General features: G+C 33.2%; 1 protein-coding gene across 1 annotated transcript in view; it reads left to right on the top strand.

Moving 5' to 3' along the window:
- LOC143065355 (uncharacterized) overlaps positions 1 to 19,751 on the top strand; it is a 179,438-nt gene that overhangs the window by 130,754 nt on the left and 28,933 nt on the right. The window contains exons 98-114 of the mRNA XM_076238886.1: positions 2,106 to 2,322; positions 2,973 to 3,075; positions 3,690 to 3,843; positions 4,763 to 4,989; positions 5,702 to 5,858; positions 6,532 to 6,760; positions 7,769 to 7,994; positions 8,411 to 8,608; positions 11,175 to 11,484; positions 11,927 to 12,343; positions 15,079 to 15,205; positions 15,412 to 15,506; positions 15,767 to 15,952; positions 16,559 to 16,739; positions 17,266 to 17,432; positions 18,428 to 18,555; positions 19,163 to 19,415. Coding sequence (XP_076095001.1) covers positions 2,106 to 2,322; positions 2,973 to 3,075; positions 3,690 to 3,843; positions 4,763 to 4,989; positions 5,702 to 5,858; positions 6,532 to 6,760; positions 7,769 to 7,994; positions 8,411 to 8,608; positions 11,175 to 11,484; positions 11,927 to 12,343; positions 15,079 to 15,205; positions 15,412 to 15,506; positions 15,767 to 15,952; positions 16,559 to 16,739; positions 17,266 to 17,432; positions 18,428 to 18,555; positions 19,163 to 19,415 — 3,375 coding nt within the window. The remainder of the gene's footprint in view (positions 1 to 2,105; positions 2,323 to 2,972; positions 3,076 to 3,689; positions 3,844 to 4,762; positions 4,990 to 5,701; positions 5,859 to 6,531; positions 6,761 to 7,768; positions 7,995 to 8,410; positions 8,609 to 11,174; positions 11,485 to 11,926; positions 12,344 to 15,078; positions 15,206 to 15,411; positions 15,507 to 15,766; positions 15,953 to 16,558; positions 16,740 to 17,265; positions 17,433 to 18,427; positions 18,556 to 19,162; positions 19,416 to 19,751) is intronic.

Below are 19,751 nucleotides of genomic sequence, written 5' to 3'. Positions count from 1 at the left end.
TTAGATATTTCTTGCTTACTATTCTGGACAAAGAAAGATAACTCTAATTAAAAAAAAATTTGCTATTTCACAATATTGTGCAATTAGATATTTCTTACCATTGCGCAATACTGTGCAATTGAAAAGACTTGCTATTGCACAATACTTAATATAATAATTTTAGATCCTGATTTGGACCAACTTGAAAACTGGGCCCATAATAAAAAATCTAAGTACATTTTTGGATTCAGCATATCAAAGAACCCCAAGATTTCAATTTTTGTTAAAATCAGACTAAGTTTAATTTTGGACCCTTTGGACTTTAGTGTAGACCAATTTGAAAACAGTACCAAAAATGAAGAATCTACATACACAGATTTGGTATACCAAAGAACCCCATTTATTCAATTTTTGATGAAATCAAACAAAGTTTAATTTTGGACCCCGATTTGGACCAACTTGAAAACTGGGCCAATAATCAAGAATCTAAGTACATTTTTAGATTCAGCATATCAAAGAACCTTACTGATTCATTTTTTGTCAAAATCAAACTAAGTTTAATTTTGGACCCTTTGGACCTTAATGTAGACCAATTTGAAAACGGGACCAAAAGTTAAGAATCTACATACACAGTCATGAGAGTTAGATTCGGCATATGAAAGAACCCCAATTATTCAATTTTGATGAAATCAAACAAAGTTTAATTTTGGACCCTTTGGGCCCCTTATTCTGTTGGGACAAAAACTCCCAAAATCAATACCAACCTTCCTTTTATGGTCATAAACCTTGTGTTTAAATTTCATAGATTTCTATTTACTTATACTAACGTTATGGTGCGAAAACCAAGAAAAATGCTTATTTGGGTCCCTTTTTGGTCCCTAATTCCTAAACTGTTGGGACCTAAACTCCCAAAATCAATACCAACCTTCCTTTTGTAGTCATTAACATTGTGTTTAAATTTCATTGATTTCTATTTACTTAAACTAAAGTTATTGTGCGAAATCCAAGAATAATGCTTATTTGGGCCCTTTTTTGGCCCCTAATTCCTAAACTGTTGAAACCAAAACTCCCAAAATCAATCCCAACCGTTCTTTTGTGGTCATAAACCTTGTGTCAAAATTTCATAGATTTCTATTAACTTAAACTAAAGTTATAGTGCGAAAACCAAGAAAATGCTTATTTGGGCCCTTTTTGGCCCCTAATTCCAAAAATGTTGGGACCAAAACTCCCAAAATCAATACCAACCTTCCTTTTGTGGTCATAAACCTTGTGTTAAAATTTCATAGATTTCCATTCACTTTTACTAAAGTTAGAGTGCGAAAACTAAAAGTATTCGGACGACGACGCAGACGACGACAACGTGATAGCAATATACGACGAAAAATTTTTCAAATTTTGCGGTCGTATAAAAACCTTAACTGTACATTTTTTTATCTTTTAATTATCATAAAAGATATTTTTGATCGATGAGAGTCAGATTTCCTGTGTTGATCTGTTAGGATAAAGTGTTCATTTTATTTCCTCATAAGTCTCGTACGGGAAATAATAATTTCATACTGGGCTTGCTTTTGATGAGAATTAATTTTGCAATTCAAAATACTTTTATAGCATTTGTTTATGTTACTGTTTTCTGAAAGTGGCATGTGTATGGCCTAATTAACACCTTTGATGGTCTTAAATCTGTCGATCACATGATCTCAGGTTAATTAGTGTCATCAAAACTATTTACACGGGTGCAGCAATTTAAATGTTTACTTTGCAATTTCCATCAATCAAGACAATTTGAAATCTTTGTTTTTAATGGCTTCAATTCTTGACTCTATTGTTTTTTAGAAAACTAAAATCCACGAATTTAAAAACCCACGAACATGTAACTTTTGCTCAAACCACTAAAATTGATACCCACGAATTAAAATACTTCCACAGTACCTGATGCATGTGGATTGTATTGTCAAAATAAAAACACACAATTATGGAACAGAAGAACATGTATTCTTCTTTCCAATAAATATAGCTAAAAGTTATTATTTTAACAAAGTTGTAAAAAATGCTATAGTTTTGGATCATAAAGGTGTCTTACGGGTCCTCCTACTCTTTTGTAATTAAAAATATATTTTATTCTTCAGGATCTTCTGTATCAGAGAAAGTAAATGATGTATTTGATTTAATGGTTGATGTCATAGAATCCTCCTCATCTCTGTACAAGGTCACTGTGTCTTTGAAGACTTGTTATATAAAGGACATTGGCTGTCAGACCTTAACTTTAGCAGAGGAAGTAACCTTAGTTAGACCTACATGTACTAGTGGTAAGAGGAGGAGAAGGAAGAGGAGGAGTGTTGATGGGTAAGATTAGTTTATATCACAATCGTCAATCATATTGAACAAAATAGACAGTACCAAGTTTAATATATCAGATGAGAATATTTCTTTTAAACATGTGACCATCTTGATTTACATTTATAAGTTGACCAGTTCAAGTCAAGTGCTACATTTAGATCCAAGTGGTAGCAATTTTACACATGAATAATATGTAATGTAAGGGCCCAGCTGAAGTTTGCTTATGGATGCAGGATTTTCTTGCTGTGTTGAAGACCCATAGGTGGCCTTTGGCTGGTTTTTTTACTCTTTGATAGGGTTGTTGTCTCTTGATGCATTCCTTATTTCCATTCTCAAATTTATCAATACTACGGCACCCCAAGTATACCAGAAAACAAAAAACTTATGACAAATAGAGAAATGATTTTGGTGGTGTTTTCACATATAATCTAGCATGGGTCTAGTGTTTTATAAACTGTAAAAGAAGAAATGTCTGCAATGGGTTCATTTATCTAATATAATTATGTGACAAGATACTCATTGTAATATACATCATTTCTATATGTTTGATAAGTCCAATGCTCAACCCATGCATATATTAGGCAGGCATCATACAATTCAAATTAACAGAGTTTGGTAAAGAGAACATGTAATAATCATCATGTCTTTTGTATTAGAGTAAATATTGCTGATCTAAAGACTGGACTAAGAAATCTAATGGAAAGAGGAGCATCATCAGCTGAAATCAAAGACTACATGTCAGATGTTAAAAATCTGGAAGTAAGTTTTCATTCTTAATAATAGGTACTATTTCATTATGAAATGTGCAACAGTGTAATTAGTTTTGAAGTAACATTTTTATTAATGGTTATAAAATTTTTCTTTCTGTGTACATGTATTTGAAAGTTTTCTGTTTCTAAAAATGGTCCAATTAATTAAATGATGTTAAATTGTCAAAATTTTGAATGTTGTTGGTAAATCAAATACGATTTATGACTACTGAAAGTATTTAATTCTCACTCTGATTGGGAGTGTATTGTAATCACCTTGTTCTCTGTCAGTTTTTTTTCAACAAATATTCGTATAACACTTTCAGTGACTTCTAAAAAGAACGACTTTGTGTTTGGTATTCAGCCTGACAATGATGAGTAACGTAACAGCTGAGAACTTAATGGATCTATCAAACATACTTTTATGTAGAGAATTTCAATGTGTTTTATAATAATAAATGAAAATTTGAAGTTGCATTCAAATATTGTGGTAACTTGTATGAATTTGGTCTTATTTTTTGGGTTCTTTTCATTATTTTCTTGCTAGTCCCTAAGTTGGCTGTAGTCTTGTCAACCCATAATGAAACTTGGATGCAATAATTAATTTAATTGATTTCCTTGTAGACTGAAGAAATAATGAAAAACCTCCAAGTAAAGGACCTAGATGTAAAAGATACCACTACTGGAATACAGTCTACTATGAAAGCCTTAGGACAAGATAATCCTTCAACATTATCTGTACTGTGGTCTAATGACAAAGGGGTCGAGGTCAAGGGAGGTAATTATTGCTATCAATAAAGCCTTAGGACAAGATAATCCTTCTACACTGTCTGTACTGTGGTCTAATGACAAAGGAGTCGAGGTCAAGGGAGGTAATTATTGCTATCAATAAAGCCTTAGGACAAGATAATCGTTCAACATTATCTGTACTGTGGTCTAATGACAAAGGGGTCGAGGTCAAGGGAGGTAATTATTGCTATCAATAAAGCCTTAGGACAAGATAATCCTTCTACACTATCTGTACTGTGGTCTAATGACAAAGGGGTCGAGGTCAAGGGAGGTAATTATTGCTATCAATAAAGCCTTAGGACAAGATAATCCTTCTACACTATCTGTACTGTGGTCTAATGACAAAGGGGTCGAGGTCAAGGGAGGTAATTATTGCTATCAATAAAGCCTTAGGACAAGATAATCCTTCAACATTATCTGTACTGTGGTCTAATGACAAAGGGGTCGAGGTCAAGGGAGGTAATTATTGCTATATGGAAAGGTCCTACCACATTGTATATGCTATAGTCTAAAATAATAATCATTATGATCAGTGGTAATGTTGATTTTGACTTCTCAATTTAAAAGAGCCATTATAAATCCAAACAATTTGAATATTTCACTAGGATATATTTTCTCCCATATGTGGACAATTCCTTTTTTTCACAAACATAAATTGTTGTAAATTTTACCCCAATTCTCTGAAATTGGTACACAGAAGGGAGAAATTATGAAAAATCAGTAATGGACGTTAGGAAGATAACATCTACTTCATGTTAATTCAGAGCATAATTTAATGACAGGAATTTTATTTTGACATATCATGACAAGGGTCAGAAAAGAACAGATTATTTACCTTGATGTGAGGTTTTTTTTGTTACCCTTCATTGTGTAAGTTTTGCCTGTTAAATACATTGAAAACATTGTAGGTAAAGGTGTTGTTAGTATGCTGTCAACAGCAACAGATATCGTAGGACGTGCTGACCAGGCATTTGTTGTTGGTAAAGGACTTTCTAATGCTGGCGTGGAATTACTGGGACAGAAGCTGGCAAACATGACAATAGGAGACATCAAAGCCATGCTAGATTTGAAAAATATGGACCCTCTGGTTGTTGCTGAACTTATAGGACAGATTAAAGATTTAACAATAGCTTTGGTGAGCATATATCCTGTAAACTAATGTCATTGTATATATATAATTTAGGAAAATGGCATTGTGTATCAATTAATGACACAAAACCTCTACACACGTATTAAATAAACATAAACAAGTGAAAGAACAATGCTTTCATTGCTGTTCTTCATCTCAAAGTAACTGAGGTTTTCAACATGGAGTAAAAACTCTCACATCAGTGTAAGTTCAAAACAGCTCTTAGTCTACTTAGAGCTCATTTGAGTAGAAGTGTTTTATTTTTATCTACTCAATGAATAAGATAGCTAGAGGATGATATCAAAGAACTATGAATTAAATCAGGCAAAAAATTAAACATATACTGTCATAAAAGAGGGGCGAAAGATACCAGGGGGACAGTCAAACTCATTAATCGAAAATAAACTGACAACGCCAAGGCTAAAAATGAAAAAGACAAACAGACAAACAATAGTACACATGACACAACATATAAAACTAAAGAATAAGCAACATGAACTGCCTAGCAATCTCAATTAGTTAGCTAATTAATAAGACAGCCAAGGTTTTTTTTCACAACCTACACTTAATTGGGCTTCAATCACCCAAAGAGTGACTACTTTCAAATTCTAAGATCTTGATGAAGAATGTTTGGAAATTAAATCAAACTATTTATTTTTAATTCATTAATTTCCCTGCTGTCAAATGTACTATTCTTTATACCGTTTTTATTTTTCAGTTATCTGAATTTGTCAGCAAGGTCTTATCTGATCCAAGTAATATGTTTAAGTCTGAAGACTTTGTAGTAAAAGGAGATGTATCTTTTCCAAGAGTGAATGTTAATTTCTTCCGATATGTTCAGCCAATCCCTGTTGGACCACTGATCCTTTGGCTTAGTAAGTTGGATATATATTTAGACATAGATATGTAACTTAGTAAAACGGTATAAATTTCACAATTGAAAATCCTGAACAGTTCAAATAACGAATTAAAAGCATGTTTCTTTTATTATCAATAAACTATTTACCCATCCATCAATTTTGTTTACGAATTTTGTAGCTATGGCACATATTAAATAAAGACATTATATCGCATCTTATATACAAGATGGGTCCTCATGATGGTAAATTCCAGAAACTTAACAACTATGACACTTACCAAAATAGAGACCGTGTATCTTATCTAATACATGATTCAGCCAGTTTACATAAACTTAACCTGATCATTATTCCTGTGCTTATATAATAGACTTTGTCATTCTCAAATACATATTGTCAAAATTTTATTTTATGTTGCAGTTTGAATCATTTCTTTAAAATTGATCTACCTGAAATTAGATAAATATTTGTCAGAGGTTATTTGGGTCAATGTTGATAGGCTGTAAACTTGAAAATCATATATTTTTTGGAAGATTATATGTTATTTCCTAAAATCTGTGACTTCCATGCTAATTTAACATATTTGGGACTACAAAGTGAACACAGAATTTGAGACAGACCTCTTTACTACATTCCTTTTATTTTGATGTTTACAATGTATTTCAATAGTTATCTGGTAATTAATTTACAGAATTTGGATGTGGTGCGTACTATGGGATGAAATTTGAAGTTGGTGCCAAGATTATGGCAATGAAAGCTTTTGCTGGAATAACACCATATGGCGGGGCTCATGCTTGGGGATCAATTAGTATCTGTTTTGGTCCTTTATGTGGAGTCCTTAGACTAGATGGTTATGTGATGGAACTTAGGTTCCCTACAACGGCTGAAGTAGGATTCAGCAAGTTTCCATTAGATATTGGGTTAGTATATCTGAATTATAAAAGTTAACTGTATTGGACTTACTCTAAAGATATAAATATAATTACTTCTTGTATGATTGCCAATGCAACATATAGAAAGCAACAAGCTCAAGACTCATTAGAACTGCATTAATCTGTAAGACAACAAACAAAATACATCTGTCCATTTTGCAGCTTTTTATTTAACCTTATTGCAGAAAGCCATACAGTTACCTATGGTTGCTTACAGTCATGGCTATTGGATCTTGTGGAGAGTTGTCTTGTTGGCAATCATACCATATCTTCTTTATCTTATATTAATTTTGCCCCTTCCCTAGGAAATATGGGTATTTAGCGATACCCTTGCCTTTCCTTCCCCAAGTCTGTCCGTCCTTCTGTCCACCCATTTGTCATAACTCAAGTTTGCCTAATGCAAGTTTTATGAAACTCATACACAATGTAAAAAACTAAATCTTGCAGACAGAGTTGGAATTTGGGCAGGGAGTGATTTACCATTCTAGAGTTGCCCCTGTATAACTTTGAAAATTGCAAATCTGACACATTCTACTATTAATTTAATATTGTATTGAGATGAAAATTGATGTTATCTATAGTCTTCTTATTACTAAATATTCCTTGTCTACTTGTTATTATATACAGTAATCTGGCTTTTTACTTTTGGAATTTGATTAGGTCAAGGAACAGTAAAAGAAAAATGTCACATGATTAGGATTAAATTTTGCATACAACTTTGGCATATTGAACTTCAACTGAAAATCAATAAACAAATTATTTTATCTTCTATAAATGATTTTTTTCTCTCAATTACAACATTAGAATTAGGAAATATGCTTGATTGCCAATGACACAACTATCCATCAGAGTTAAAAGCAATTATAGGCCATCATAAGTTATTCAATAATAAAAAAAAAAAAAAACATTTTGATTTTTTATCTTCAAACTGATGTTGTACAAGGATGGACAAAAGCCTTCCCAATTAGGACATTAATAATATTTTTTATTCTGTAGGTTATCCATGTATTTGGAGCTTATACCACTACAACTTCAGCTGTCTGGCAAGGTCACCTTGGAGATAGATTTAGCATTTACTAGTTTTACCTTGACACTATTTAAAGCAGTACTTTGGAGATACAGAACCGCTACAATACGTCAAAAGATATTTGATAATCGTTCCGGTCAACAAGACGCCACAGCACCAGAAGTGTCATCTTTCACAGATGATCCTGATAACATGGTTAGTTTGTATTTATGTAGAGAATTTATCCACTTTATAGTAATATCTAAAAAAAAATCTTTATATCTTACAATTCTAAAATTTGTCTGACAAAAGCAAGTACAGTGCATTAAAGTGGAGCCACTATATGCTATATATTAGTGTTATGTTAATTGAAGCAGGTTCTAGTTGTATTTCATTATAATTAGTACAGATTGAAGAAACATTTGACTGAAGATATAAGTTTCATAAGTGTATATATGTACTGATAGTGAATGGTGGAAAATTTTGAGCTCTAGCTGTGAAAATAAATATGTTTTAATGCAGCTGTATTAATTGCAATAAGAATTTGAATGTTAAATTATATAACAGGGAAAAATTAAAGCAATTAATTGCATAACATAAAAGTGTCAACAACTTTCATCTTGTATTTACAGGCCAAGAGATCAACACCATCTTGTACAGTCTCACAAACACCATTCTTAGACTACACAGAATCAGAGTTCCAGATCTCTATACGGGCTGAGGATGATAGATGTCAAGTTCGTCTCTATCTCAATATAGGAACAGTTCCTTGGACATCAGATGTATTACACAGATTTGAGCTTGGAGGTCCATCTACTATTGTCAAGGAGGTCAGTTATTAATTATAAGAAACACATACAGAATTGCCAGTTTGTGTATGGGGTAGATAAATATAGTTCTCTTTCCTATCAACCTTTTAACTACTCGTATTACTGGACCTTTTAAAATCAAATATTAGAGAGGAAAAAGTTGAAGCTTTCTAAAACAATGCTATTTTAATTAGTAATTATTAGATAATAAATACTATTTGTGAAAAACAAACTAGGAAAAACTTATTTATACATTTACCAATGCAGTACTTTTTATGGCCCCTCAACGAAGTTGTCCTGGCCATATAGTTTTACCATTGTTCGTCATTCCGAAATTCCATCATTCCGTAATTCTGTAATTCCGAAATTCCGTCATTCCGTCCTTCCGCAACAAACCATTATACAGAGTTTTTTTCTAAACGCCTTCAGATATTGGACTGATTTTTGGTATGTGAGATAACCATGATGAGTTACAGATCAAGTTAAAAGTTTTGTTTTGCTCCACTAATTTTTGCTGAATTTATGGGCTTGGGACTTTGATAAATTGCTGAAAATCACAGTTATATGGACTTTTTTTCTAAACGCTTTAAGATATTGTGATGATTTTTGGCATGTAAGTTAACCAAGATGAGTTACAGATCAAGTGTAAGTTTTGTTCCGCTTGGCTAATTTTTGAGGAAATAACGGGCTATGGACTTTGATAAATTGTTGAAAATCAGTTATACAGACTTTTTTTCCAAATGCTTTCAGATATTGGGCTGATTTTTAGTATGTGTCTGAGTTACTCATGATGAGTTACAGATCAAGTTTAAGTTTCATTCTGCTCGGCTATTTTTTGCTGTAATTTTGAGCTCTGGACTTGGATAAATTTTTGATAATCACATTTATACGGACCTATTTTCTAAATGCTTTCAGATATTGGGCTGATTTTTGGTATGTGAGCTAACCATGATGAGTTACAGATCAAGTTTAAGTTTTGTTCCGCTCCGCTAATTTTTGCCGAAATTAAGGGTTTGCAACTTTGAAAATTGTTGAAAATCTCAGTTAAATGGACATTTTTCTATACGCCTCCAGATTTTTGAGCTGATTTTTAGCTCATCTTGGCCCGAAGGGCCAAGTAAGCTTTTCTCACCACTTGGCGTCCGTCGTCCGTCGTCATCGTCCGGCGTCGTCGTCGTTAACAATTTACATTTTGAACTTCTTCTAGAGAACCACTGAATGGAATGGAACCAAACATGGCATGAATGTTCCTTATTAGGTGCTGACCAAGTGTTGTTACTTTGTAGCCGATCCATCATCCAAGATGGCCGCCAGCGGGGGACTTAGTATAACATAGGACGCTATGGGAAATGCATACAAATGACTTCTTTTAGAGAACCATTGAATGGAATGAAACCAAACATGGCATGAATGTTCCTTATGAGGTGCTGACCAAGTGTTGTTACTTTGTTGCCGATCCATCATCCAAGATGGCCGCCAGCCGGGGACTTAGTTTAACATAGGACCCATGGGAAATGCATACAAATGACTTCATTTAGAGAACCACTGAATGGAATAAAACCAAACATAGCATGAATTATCCTTATAGGGTGCTGACCAAGTGTTGTTACTTTGTAGCCGATCCATCATTCAAGATGGCCGCCAGCAGGGGACTTAGTTTAACATAGGACCCTATGGGAAATGCATACAAATGACTTCTTCTAGAGAACCACTAAATGGAATGAAACCAAACATAACATGAATGTTCCTTATGGAGTGCTGACCAAGTGTTGTTACTTTGTAGCCGATCCATTATCCAAGATGGCCACCAGCGGGGACTTAGTTTAACATAGGACCCTATTGGAAATGCATACAAATGACTTCTTCTAGTGAACCACTGAATGGAATGAAACCAAACATGGCATGAATGTTCCTTATGTGGTGCTGACCAAGTGTTGTTACTTTGTAGCCGATCCATCATCAAAGATGGCCGCCAGCAGGGGACTTAGTTTAACATAGGACCCTATGGGAAATGCATACAAATGACTTCTTTTAGAGAACCACTGAATGGAATAAAACCAAGCATGGCATGAATGTTCCTTATGAGGTGCTGACCCAGTGTTGTTACTTTGTTGCCGATCCGTCATCCAAGATGGCCACCAGTGGGGGACTTTTGAATGAAATTAAACATGTTCCTTTCCTTATAAATGAGGTTGTGTTGTCACTTTTAGCCAAATTTTATATTTTTTTATATGATTTCAAAACCCCAAGTAGAATCAGGTGAGCGATACAGGCTCTTGAGAGCCTCTAGTTGATATGTGAGACTATCATCATGTTTGTGTTCACATGTGTTTTTGAAATTGCAGATTTAAGAAAAATTTTGAGACTGGGCCATTCGTGTCGCTTTGACACATCTAGTTTGCATTATTATTGCTAAAATCAGAACAGAAACATCTTTTTATTGAGTTAAAAGCATCAAGCTGTTTTTGTTGACATCTGTTTTGGGGAACTGTATAATTTTAATTTTGATTTAAAAAAACCCTAAATCTTCTTTTTTATGATGAATTTGTTTTTACATTTAAAGTCAACTAATTGAACATTTATTTAGAAATTGAAGAATGAAGGGACTGGAGTTCCTATATATTTTACAATGATTGCTGAAAATAACTCTGGTCAGAAATCGGAAGCCTACTGTTCCCTGTCTACATACGATGTAACTGTTCCCGGAGGAAGATTCCTGGAGGAATTCATGTCAACCAGTAACCCTGATGAACTACGAGCTTATGTTACTGTCTATGAAGATTCAGATGTAACACAAGCTCTAGTTGGAGTTGGCTATGGGAAAGATATTTATGGAGACCAGACTGTAGCGTGGAATGATGTTGATTTAGATGATCATGAAATTAATGATGACTTAGGTATGTATCATCTACTGAATTATCTCAATTCATGGTAGGTTTCTCACCTTTAACAATATGTAGGAGGGCATTGTTTTATCCCTGTCTGTTCACCTAATTACTCTTACAGTTTTAAAGATGCAACCTTATTTATTTGCAGGTGTCAGTATCATCTGGTTAAGATAATTCAATAAGTATAATTTATTGTGTAATATGTCATCTTGATTTGAATTGTGTCGGCACAACAAGTGGTCACTAATAAATTCTTCAATTTGTAGACCTAAGAAATAAAACTGTGCTAGAGCATAAGAAACAAAAGGGCCATGGATAAAAAAATCTTTTCAATTAGCTAGACTTTTTCATTTGTCACAGTAATTTAATGTACTAAATCATGCACATTTTCAGGACTTTGATTTTCTTTGGAATAAGACAGGTAAATTGTAAGTTGTAATTGTTTAAACAGGTGATGATCGGTTCAATCGTAAGGTGTTGACAGAAATGTTTACTGGACCAGTTACTGGCAGACTGATCGGACCTAAAGCTGCAAAGAACACCATTAAATATTCTCCTGGAGATTGTGCCAGAGCTTGTGCAGACCTCCCACTTAGTAAATGTATGAGCTTCAATTATGACTTCGGCACAGCTGAATGTGAACTTATGGAAGCCATAGAGGGACATCACTATACAAAGTCTAGGTCCAGACTGTTTGAACACTATGAAAGACTTGGAATAGGAAAGTCCAAACGATTCATTTATGAAAATATGAATCTACTCCATAACAAAGTGCATTATTTCAACTTCAGGATTGTTAATGTTTTAGGATATGAAAGTATATTAACTAGTGAAGGAGTTCTTGTTGATATTACTACACCAGAAACAGGTTTGTTCATGATTAAGAATGTAAAAAAAAAAAAAAATGGATACAGCACTTTTAACACAGTGCTAATGGCCTGAGATCACAGTTATTTCGTAGTGCATTACTTTTAGACAATAAATTCATATTAAAAAAATTGCACCTGCTCTGTCTCAACAAGAATTTTACAGTGTAGTGTAATACTATTGCAAAAATAATATCAAAATTATAGAAAAACCTACCAGCTCTTACTCAAAATATGGACAATTCTATGAAAAGGGGAACTAACATTCAGTTTTACGGCTTCAGACATATTCTTGACCTTTTTTAGCTCACCTGGCCCACAGGGCCAAGTGAGCTTTTCCCATCACTTTGCGTCCGGCGTCTGGCGTCCGTCATCGTCCTGCGTCCGTCGTCGTCCTGTGTCGTTAACTTTTACAAAAAATCTTCTCCTCTGAAACTACTGGGCCAAATTAAACCAAACTTGGCCACAATCATCATTGGGTATCTAGTTTAAAAAATGTGTCCGGTGACTCGGCCTACCAACCAAGATGGCTGCCACGTCTAAAAATAGAACATAGGGGTCAAATGCAGTTTTTGGCTTATAACTCAAAAACCAAAGCATTTAGAGCAAATCTGACAGGGGTAAAATTGTTTATCAGGTCAAGATCTATCTGCCCTGAAATTTTCAGATGAATCGGACAACCTGTTGTTGGGTTGCTGCCCCTGAATTGGTCATTTTAAGGAAATTTTGCTGTTTTTGGTTATTATCTTAAACATTATTATAGATAGATATAAACTACAAATAGCAATAATTTTCAACAAAGTAAGATTTACAAATAAGTCAACATGACCGAAATGGTCAGTTGACCCCTTTAGGAGTTATTGCCCTTTATAGTCAATTTTTAACCATTTTTCTTAAATCTTAGTAATCTTTTACAAAAAATCTTCTTCTCTGAAACTACTGGGCCAAATTAATCCAAACTTGGCCACAATCATCTTTGGGGTATCTAGTTTAAAAAATGTGTCCGATGACTCGACCTACTAACCAAGATGGCTGCCACGGCTAAAAATAGAACATAGGGGTCAAATGCAGTTTTTGGCTTATGACTCAAAAACCAAAGCATTTAGAGCAAATCTGACACGGGTAAAATTGTTTATCAGGTCAAGATCTATCTGCTCTGAAATTTTCAGATGAATCGGACAACCTGTTGTTGGGTTGCTGCCCCTGAATTGGTAATTTTAAGTAAATTTTGCTGTTTTTGGTTATTATCTTAAACATTATTATAGATAGAGATAAACTGTAAACAGCAATAATGTACAGCAAAGTAAGACCTAAAAAGAAGTCAACATGACCAAAATGGTCAATTGACCCCCTAAGGAGTTATTGCCCTTTATATAGTCATTTTTTAATAATTTTCACAAAATTTGTAAAATTTTACTAACATTTTCCACTGTAACTACTGGGCCAAGTTCATTATAGATAGAGATAATTATAAGCAGCAAGAATGTTCAGTAAAGTAAGATCTACAAACACATCACCATCACCAAACCACAATTTTGTCTTGAATTCATCTGTGTCCTTTGTTTAATATTCACATAGACCAAGGTGAGCGACACAGGCTCTCTAGTTAACTGGACCAAATCACTACTAAAAATAAAGATTCAGCTCCCAAATATTTCAAAATCATGTCATTTTATCCCTTTCTTAATAATTCAGGCATAAAATATGAATAAATGAATTGAGAAAGTGCATAAAAAAAATTGCAAGTTATACACTGTTCACACTAGCTATATATATCTATAGGGACTAGATAAGTAGACTATGAAAACCAAAGGACGATAACTGTGTCCTTGAACCTTATGGCTCATGATAAAATCTTACCTTACATTGACACAATAAACATCTTTATATGGTTAGTTAAGTTTTTTCAGTGTGTCATATGTAATATTTTAATTATAATTATGTATTATAATTATGTAATGGTTCTAAATATGGATGAAATATTTGCTACTGGACATTAGTAACCAACAATCAATCAATCATTATTATGTAAAATTTTAATTGATTTAGTGACTTTCTCTAAAATATGTTATTTTAATGTATAAAGTTTAAAAATGAGGATATATATATAAAAAAAAAATAGATGTTGGATGATTTGCCAATAGGACAACTCTTCACAAGAGACAACATGACACAGAAATTAACAACTATAGGTTACTGTGTTCAGTCTTCAACAATGAGCAAAGCCAATACCACATAGGCAGCTATAAGAGGCCTCAAAATGAAAAATGTAAAACAATTTAAACGAGAAAACATATATAATACAGCAACAAACCCGTCCACTGAATTACAGGCTCCTGACTTGGGACAGACATAATGTGGTATGGTAAACACGTAAGCCAGCATGTGGTTTAACAACACAACAGACTTAATTCAACAGATGGATACAATTAGAAATACATCTAACAACAACACTTGGCTGGGTGCTTGTACATCCCAACAACAAAAAGACGCTAAGTACAGATCTATGGTACTCTTAGTTACTGACAGCCTATTCAAAGCCAATAAAAACTAATAAAAAAATCATGCATCTAGGACTAAATTATCAGTCAGTACACATCCAACATCCAATGGATTTAGTATAAAACATCATAAACAGTCAGAGAAAAACATGATCATTTGCAATGCTAAGATACAAGTATAAACAGATTGTAGATTTCATTTCTGTAACTTTCTGTACAATATTATGTTTTTGTAGGAATTATTAGAAATAAAACTTCAGATTATCATGAAATAATTCCTTGTATGGATTTGATACCTGAACATGACAGACCAGACTGGCAGATATGGTGTAGAGGTGTAAATCCTAAAATACAGAATCACAGGTTTGTTCCAATGAAATAAGTCATCAATGTTAACAGACCTATTGTCCTCTCCCATCGAATTATCCATGTAAAAGTTTGTTTAAAGTAAATGTTAAATATAACTATATCCTTTTATGATATTTTTAAAAGATAAATATATATTTTTTTTTAATTATTATATTGAAATGTAAAGATTACTATTAATATGATATATTCATTACTTGCAGACTTATAGTTGATGGTGAAGGGTCAGAGACAGTGTTTAATGGTCCGGTTCCAATGTCAAATGTGCGGTACACCAGAGCTAATAGATATATATCAGGTACAGTCCTGTTCAAGTTAACAATATGCAGTACACTAATTAGTGTTTTGATATATTGCTGTTCAAAAGTGTAATTTGTAAAAAGAATAAATTATGAATATATATAATGTATGCATGCATGGCACATTTTCAATTTACAATTTACAGTATACAAGAGCTAACAGTTATAAGTATAATTGTCCTGTTCCCAGTGAAAGCCAAACTTCAAGTCTTATTACAGTGTACAATGTATATAACACATTCTATTGAAATACTTACAGCTAACTGGGATGGTTTTGTGGACAGAGAGGCTGGTATGTTGGGATACACAATCTGGGTTGGTCATCAGGAGTGTGAAGATTTGATACATATACACCATGATCCACAAAAACATCTGTTTGATAAATCTCAGTGGACACACAGTGCTATGATCAGCCCGATACCTGCACCCTATAATATTCTTCCAGGTAAATAATTGTTCAGAAAGAACTTACAAACTAAATTAAAAATACCTTACATAGCTTTGACTTGTACATATCTATTCACCAATCACAATTAAATGTAGCATATGTTACTCTTCCTGCTCTTAGTAGTAATTCTGGTGCACTCTGTTTCTAAACTATTTATGACACAATCACAGATATTATTCCATGTTTTGAAGAATTCATTTAACAGGGTATTTTTTTGGCATTTGCATTGCTGTTTTCAATCTTAGATTTCACATTCATGAATTTTTGACAGTAAAATCAAGGATTAATGTTTACTGTTATTACAGTACAGCAGTGTTTTGACATACACTTTTTTGGCAGATAACAGTTCTTTGTATAATGTTAGAGTGCTGAACGATATAAAATATTGCAGATAAATAGTAACAATGCCTTGTGATTTTTTTGGGGGCAGAGTATCGGTAACTCATTGATTGATGTAATTTTTTTGAAATCTGGTGAGCACCCGCAAGTTTTTTTGTTTTTTAATTTGTAGATCATCACTATTTTACCCAATTCACTGAATAATGTACACTATAGATTCATGATTTCAAGGAATAACAGATAACATTTTAAATATTTTTGTAGATGACGAGTACTTTATTACTGTTAGAGCATTGAATGATGTAAAGTATGGAGGACCATTAGCAGCAACAGTCTGTCATACAGTGCCTTATACTGTAGACAATTCTAGACCAATAATGACAGATATTTATGGTGTATCATATGATGAAGACTTATATCTTCTAAAGGCAATACATAACTCTAGGTAAGTACCAATATATACAGTTAAACCGCCATGAGTCATACAGTGCCTTATACTGTAGACAATTCTCGACCAATAATGACAGATATTTATGGTGTATCATATGATGAAGACTTATATCTACTAAAGGCAATACATAATTCTAGGTAAGTACTAATATATACAGTTAAACCGCCATGAGTCATACAGTGCCTTATACTGTAGACAATTCTAGACCAATAATGACAGATATTTATGGTGTATCATATGATGAAGACTTATATCTACTAAAGGCAATACACAACTCTAGGTATGTACCAATATATACAGTTAAACCGCCATGAGTCATACAGTGCCTTATACTGTAGACAATTCTAGACCAATAATGACAGATATTTATGGTGTATCATATGATGAAGACTTATATCTACTAAAGGCAATACACAACTCTAGGTATGTACCAATATATACAGTTAAACCGCCATGAGTCATACAGTGCCTTATACTGTAGACAATTCTAGAGTAAAGTTTTGTGTGACTTTCTTTACAGTGACCCTGACTCTGGAATAGAGTTTAATGACCTTTGTCTAGGACATTCCAGGAGAGATTGTGATGAGATGGATTGGACGAGACTGGATCATAATCTCAGTATAGAATACATTGTAGAATTAACTGATGGTATTCCTGTATGGATTAAAATCAAAGTTGTTAACAGAGGTAAAGTCAGACAAAATTAAAGTTGTTAACAGAGGTAACATTTTTATAATGAAAAATAAATAATAGGGAGTCTTCTTAATTGTTGTGCCTGCCAAACCCTATTTGATATTTTCATTATTATGTAAACTTTATGTATTATAGTTCAAATTATGGTTTTGACCACAACATAGAGTTGTGATAGTGTAGAATAAGCACATTCTCAGCTTAAAGTTTTGGGTGAAGGTAGCTTACTATGAAGTTGTGGTCACTATAATTTTAAAAGTTAATACTGTAAAAGCAGAAATTTTCGTGGGGGATTTAATTTCGTTTATTTCATGGATAAGAATTATCCACGAAATTAAAACCCCAACGAAAAATTTAACAGTAGATTTACATTATTTTATGATCTGACTAAATCTTATTGACATTATACAATTGATGAACATAAATGCATACAATGAAATAAATAGCTTAATTGATTAGACATTGATATTCAAAGGTTTTCCTTAAGTCAGACGATAATCCTAATCCTTTGTTTGTACAGTAATTAATAATCATCAAGAACTGTCAATCAATGTCATTTAACAGTCTAATGCGTCTGTAATGCCCTCAAGTCATTGTCCTTGGATAAAACACCAAAGGTGTGTAAAGCCAATTAACATGTGTCGGTTACAACACTTGATTCGTGGTCACAGTTACTATGAAATGCAATTATTGATTTTTCCCAACAGCGAAAGTTCAGATCAGTTTTATTAAGTATTGTCAATTATAAAGTGTCATTTATATAATTGTTTTCTAAACTTAAAATCCACGAAAATTAATCCCCACGAACTTACTTTTGGATACAAAACCACAAAATTTTAACCCCACGAAAATTAATGTTTATACAGTATGTAAATAATGAGATGTGGTATGATTGCCAATGAGTCAACTCTCCATAGTTAGTGTACATGTTTATTATAAGAAACAGCACAGAAGATTTGGAATAAACTAATAATATTAAACTTAATTTGTAGTTGATTTAAGAAGTATTGGTGTAGCAGACCAGCCGATTATTGTGGACAAATCTCCTCCTATTGCTGGAGAGGTATTAGATGGACCATTGGGAGGTGTTGATCTCATGTACACAAAAGATTTTGATTCTGTAAGTAAATTACAAGTTTGTAAATAATATGTGTATAATCATACAGTAATACACGTCTAGAGAGGTATTAGATGGGCCATTTTGAGGTGTTGATCTCAAGTACACTAAACACTTTGATTCTGTAAGTAAAGATATAGGAGGTATGAAAAAATCTTCCATACTAACACATTGCTCTGTTCCATACCAAGAGTACTAAATACTTATCTTATGATTCCTATTAATCAGAGGCATTAACACATACATTCATGAACCTAAAAAATAAAAAGAAATAGATTCAAACTAAATTTTGTTTAAACACTATTTGGGATTTTTAAAATTAACCTCTATCACAAAAGTTGAAAACCAATAATTTGAAAGCTGAGAATTTACAAATACTTCAGATTCCATATGACAAAAAGGGAATTAATATATATTCTTTGAAAATCACAATAATAAATGCATGCAATAATTTCTGATTGGTTAATTTTCACTATTTTCCAGTGGAGAGATATCTTATCTTGCTCTTAACAATGGTTTAATCTTCCTTTTAAGATTTTATATTCTAATGTGTACTAGCATGTGAGACATATACCTCTATTATGATATTTCTGGTTGTCTTTTGTTTCAGCTGTGTTCTAATTGGCAACACTTCTACGATCCTGAGTCTGGGATATCTACATACATGTTAGGAGTGACCTCAGAGTATAATGTCAACATCACTGACATAGCTAACCTGACAGAGATAAGTAGTAAACAGCACAAAACATGTGTAGATATAGATCCTGAGCATGCATTGGAACATCAGAAAACATATTATACTATCGTCTGGGCTTATAATGGAGCTATTAAACAACAAAAAGTTGTTAGTATTTCGAATGGAGGTATGTGTATAAAACAATTAAAATCAATTGATAGGTACACTTTCTGTAGCTAACCTTGACAAAGACCCTATGTGTTATTTCTATTTCTTTTTGATTGTTAGTCATCAGTAGACTTTTTCAATTGTTATCATTGGTTTTTTGTCGAGCCTGCAACTTTTGTTGCAGAAAGCTCGACATAGGGATAGTGATCCGGCGGCGGCGGCGGCGGCGGCGTTAGCTCACTTCTTAAAAGCTTTATATTTTAGAAGGTGGAAGACCTGGATGCTTCATACTTTGTATATAGATGCTTCATGTTACGAAGTTTCCGTCAGTCACAGGTCCAATGTCCTTGACCTC

This window comes from Mytilus galloprovincialis, chromosome 2 (assembly GCF_965363235.1).
Source record: "Mytilus galloprovincialis chromosome 2, xbMytGall1.hap1.1, whole genome shotgun sequence".
In the NCBI taxonomy this organism is placed as follows: Eukaryota; Metazoa; Mollusca; class Bivalvia; order Mytilida; family Mytilidae; genus Mytilus; species Mytilus galloprovincialis.
The sequence above is the reverse complement of the archived record's forward strand: the minus strand, read 5'-3'. Positions and strand labels throughout refer to the sequence as shown.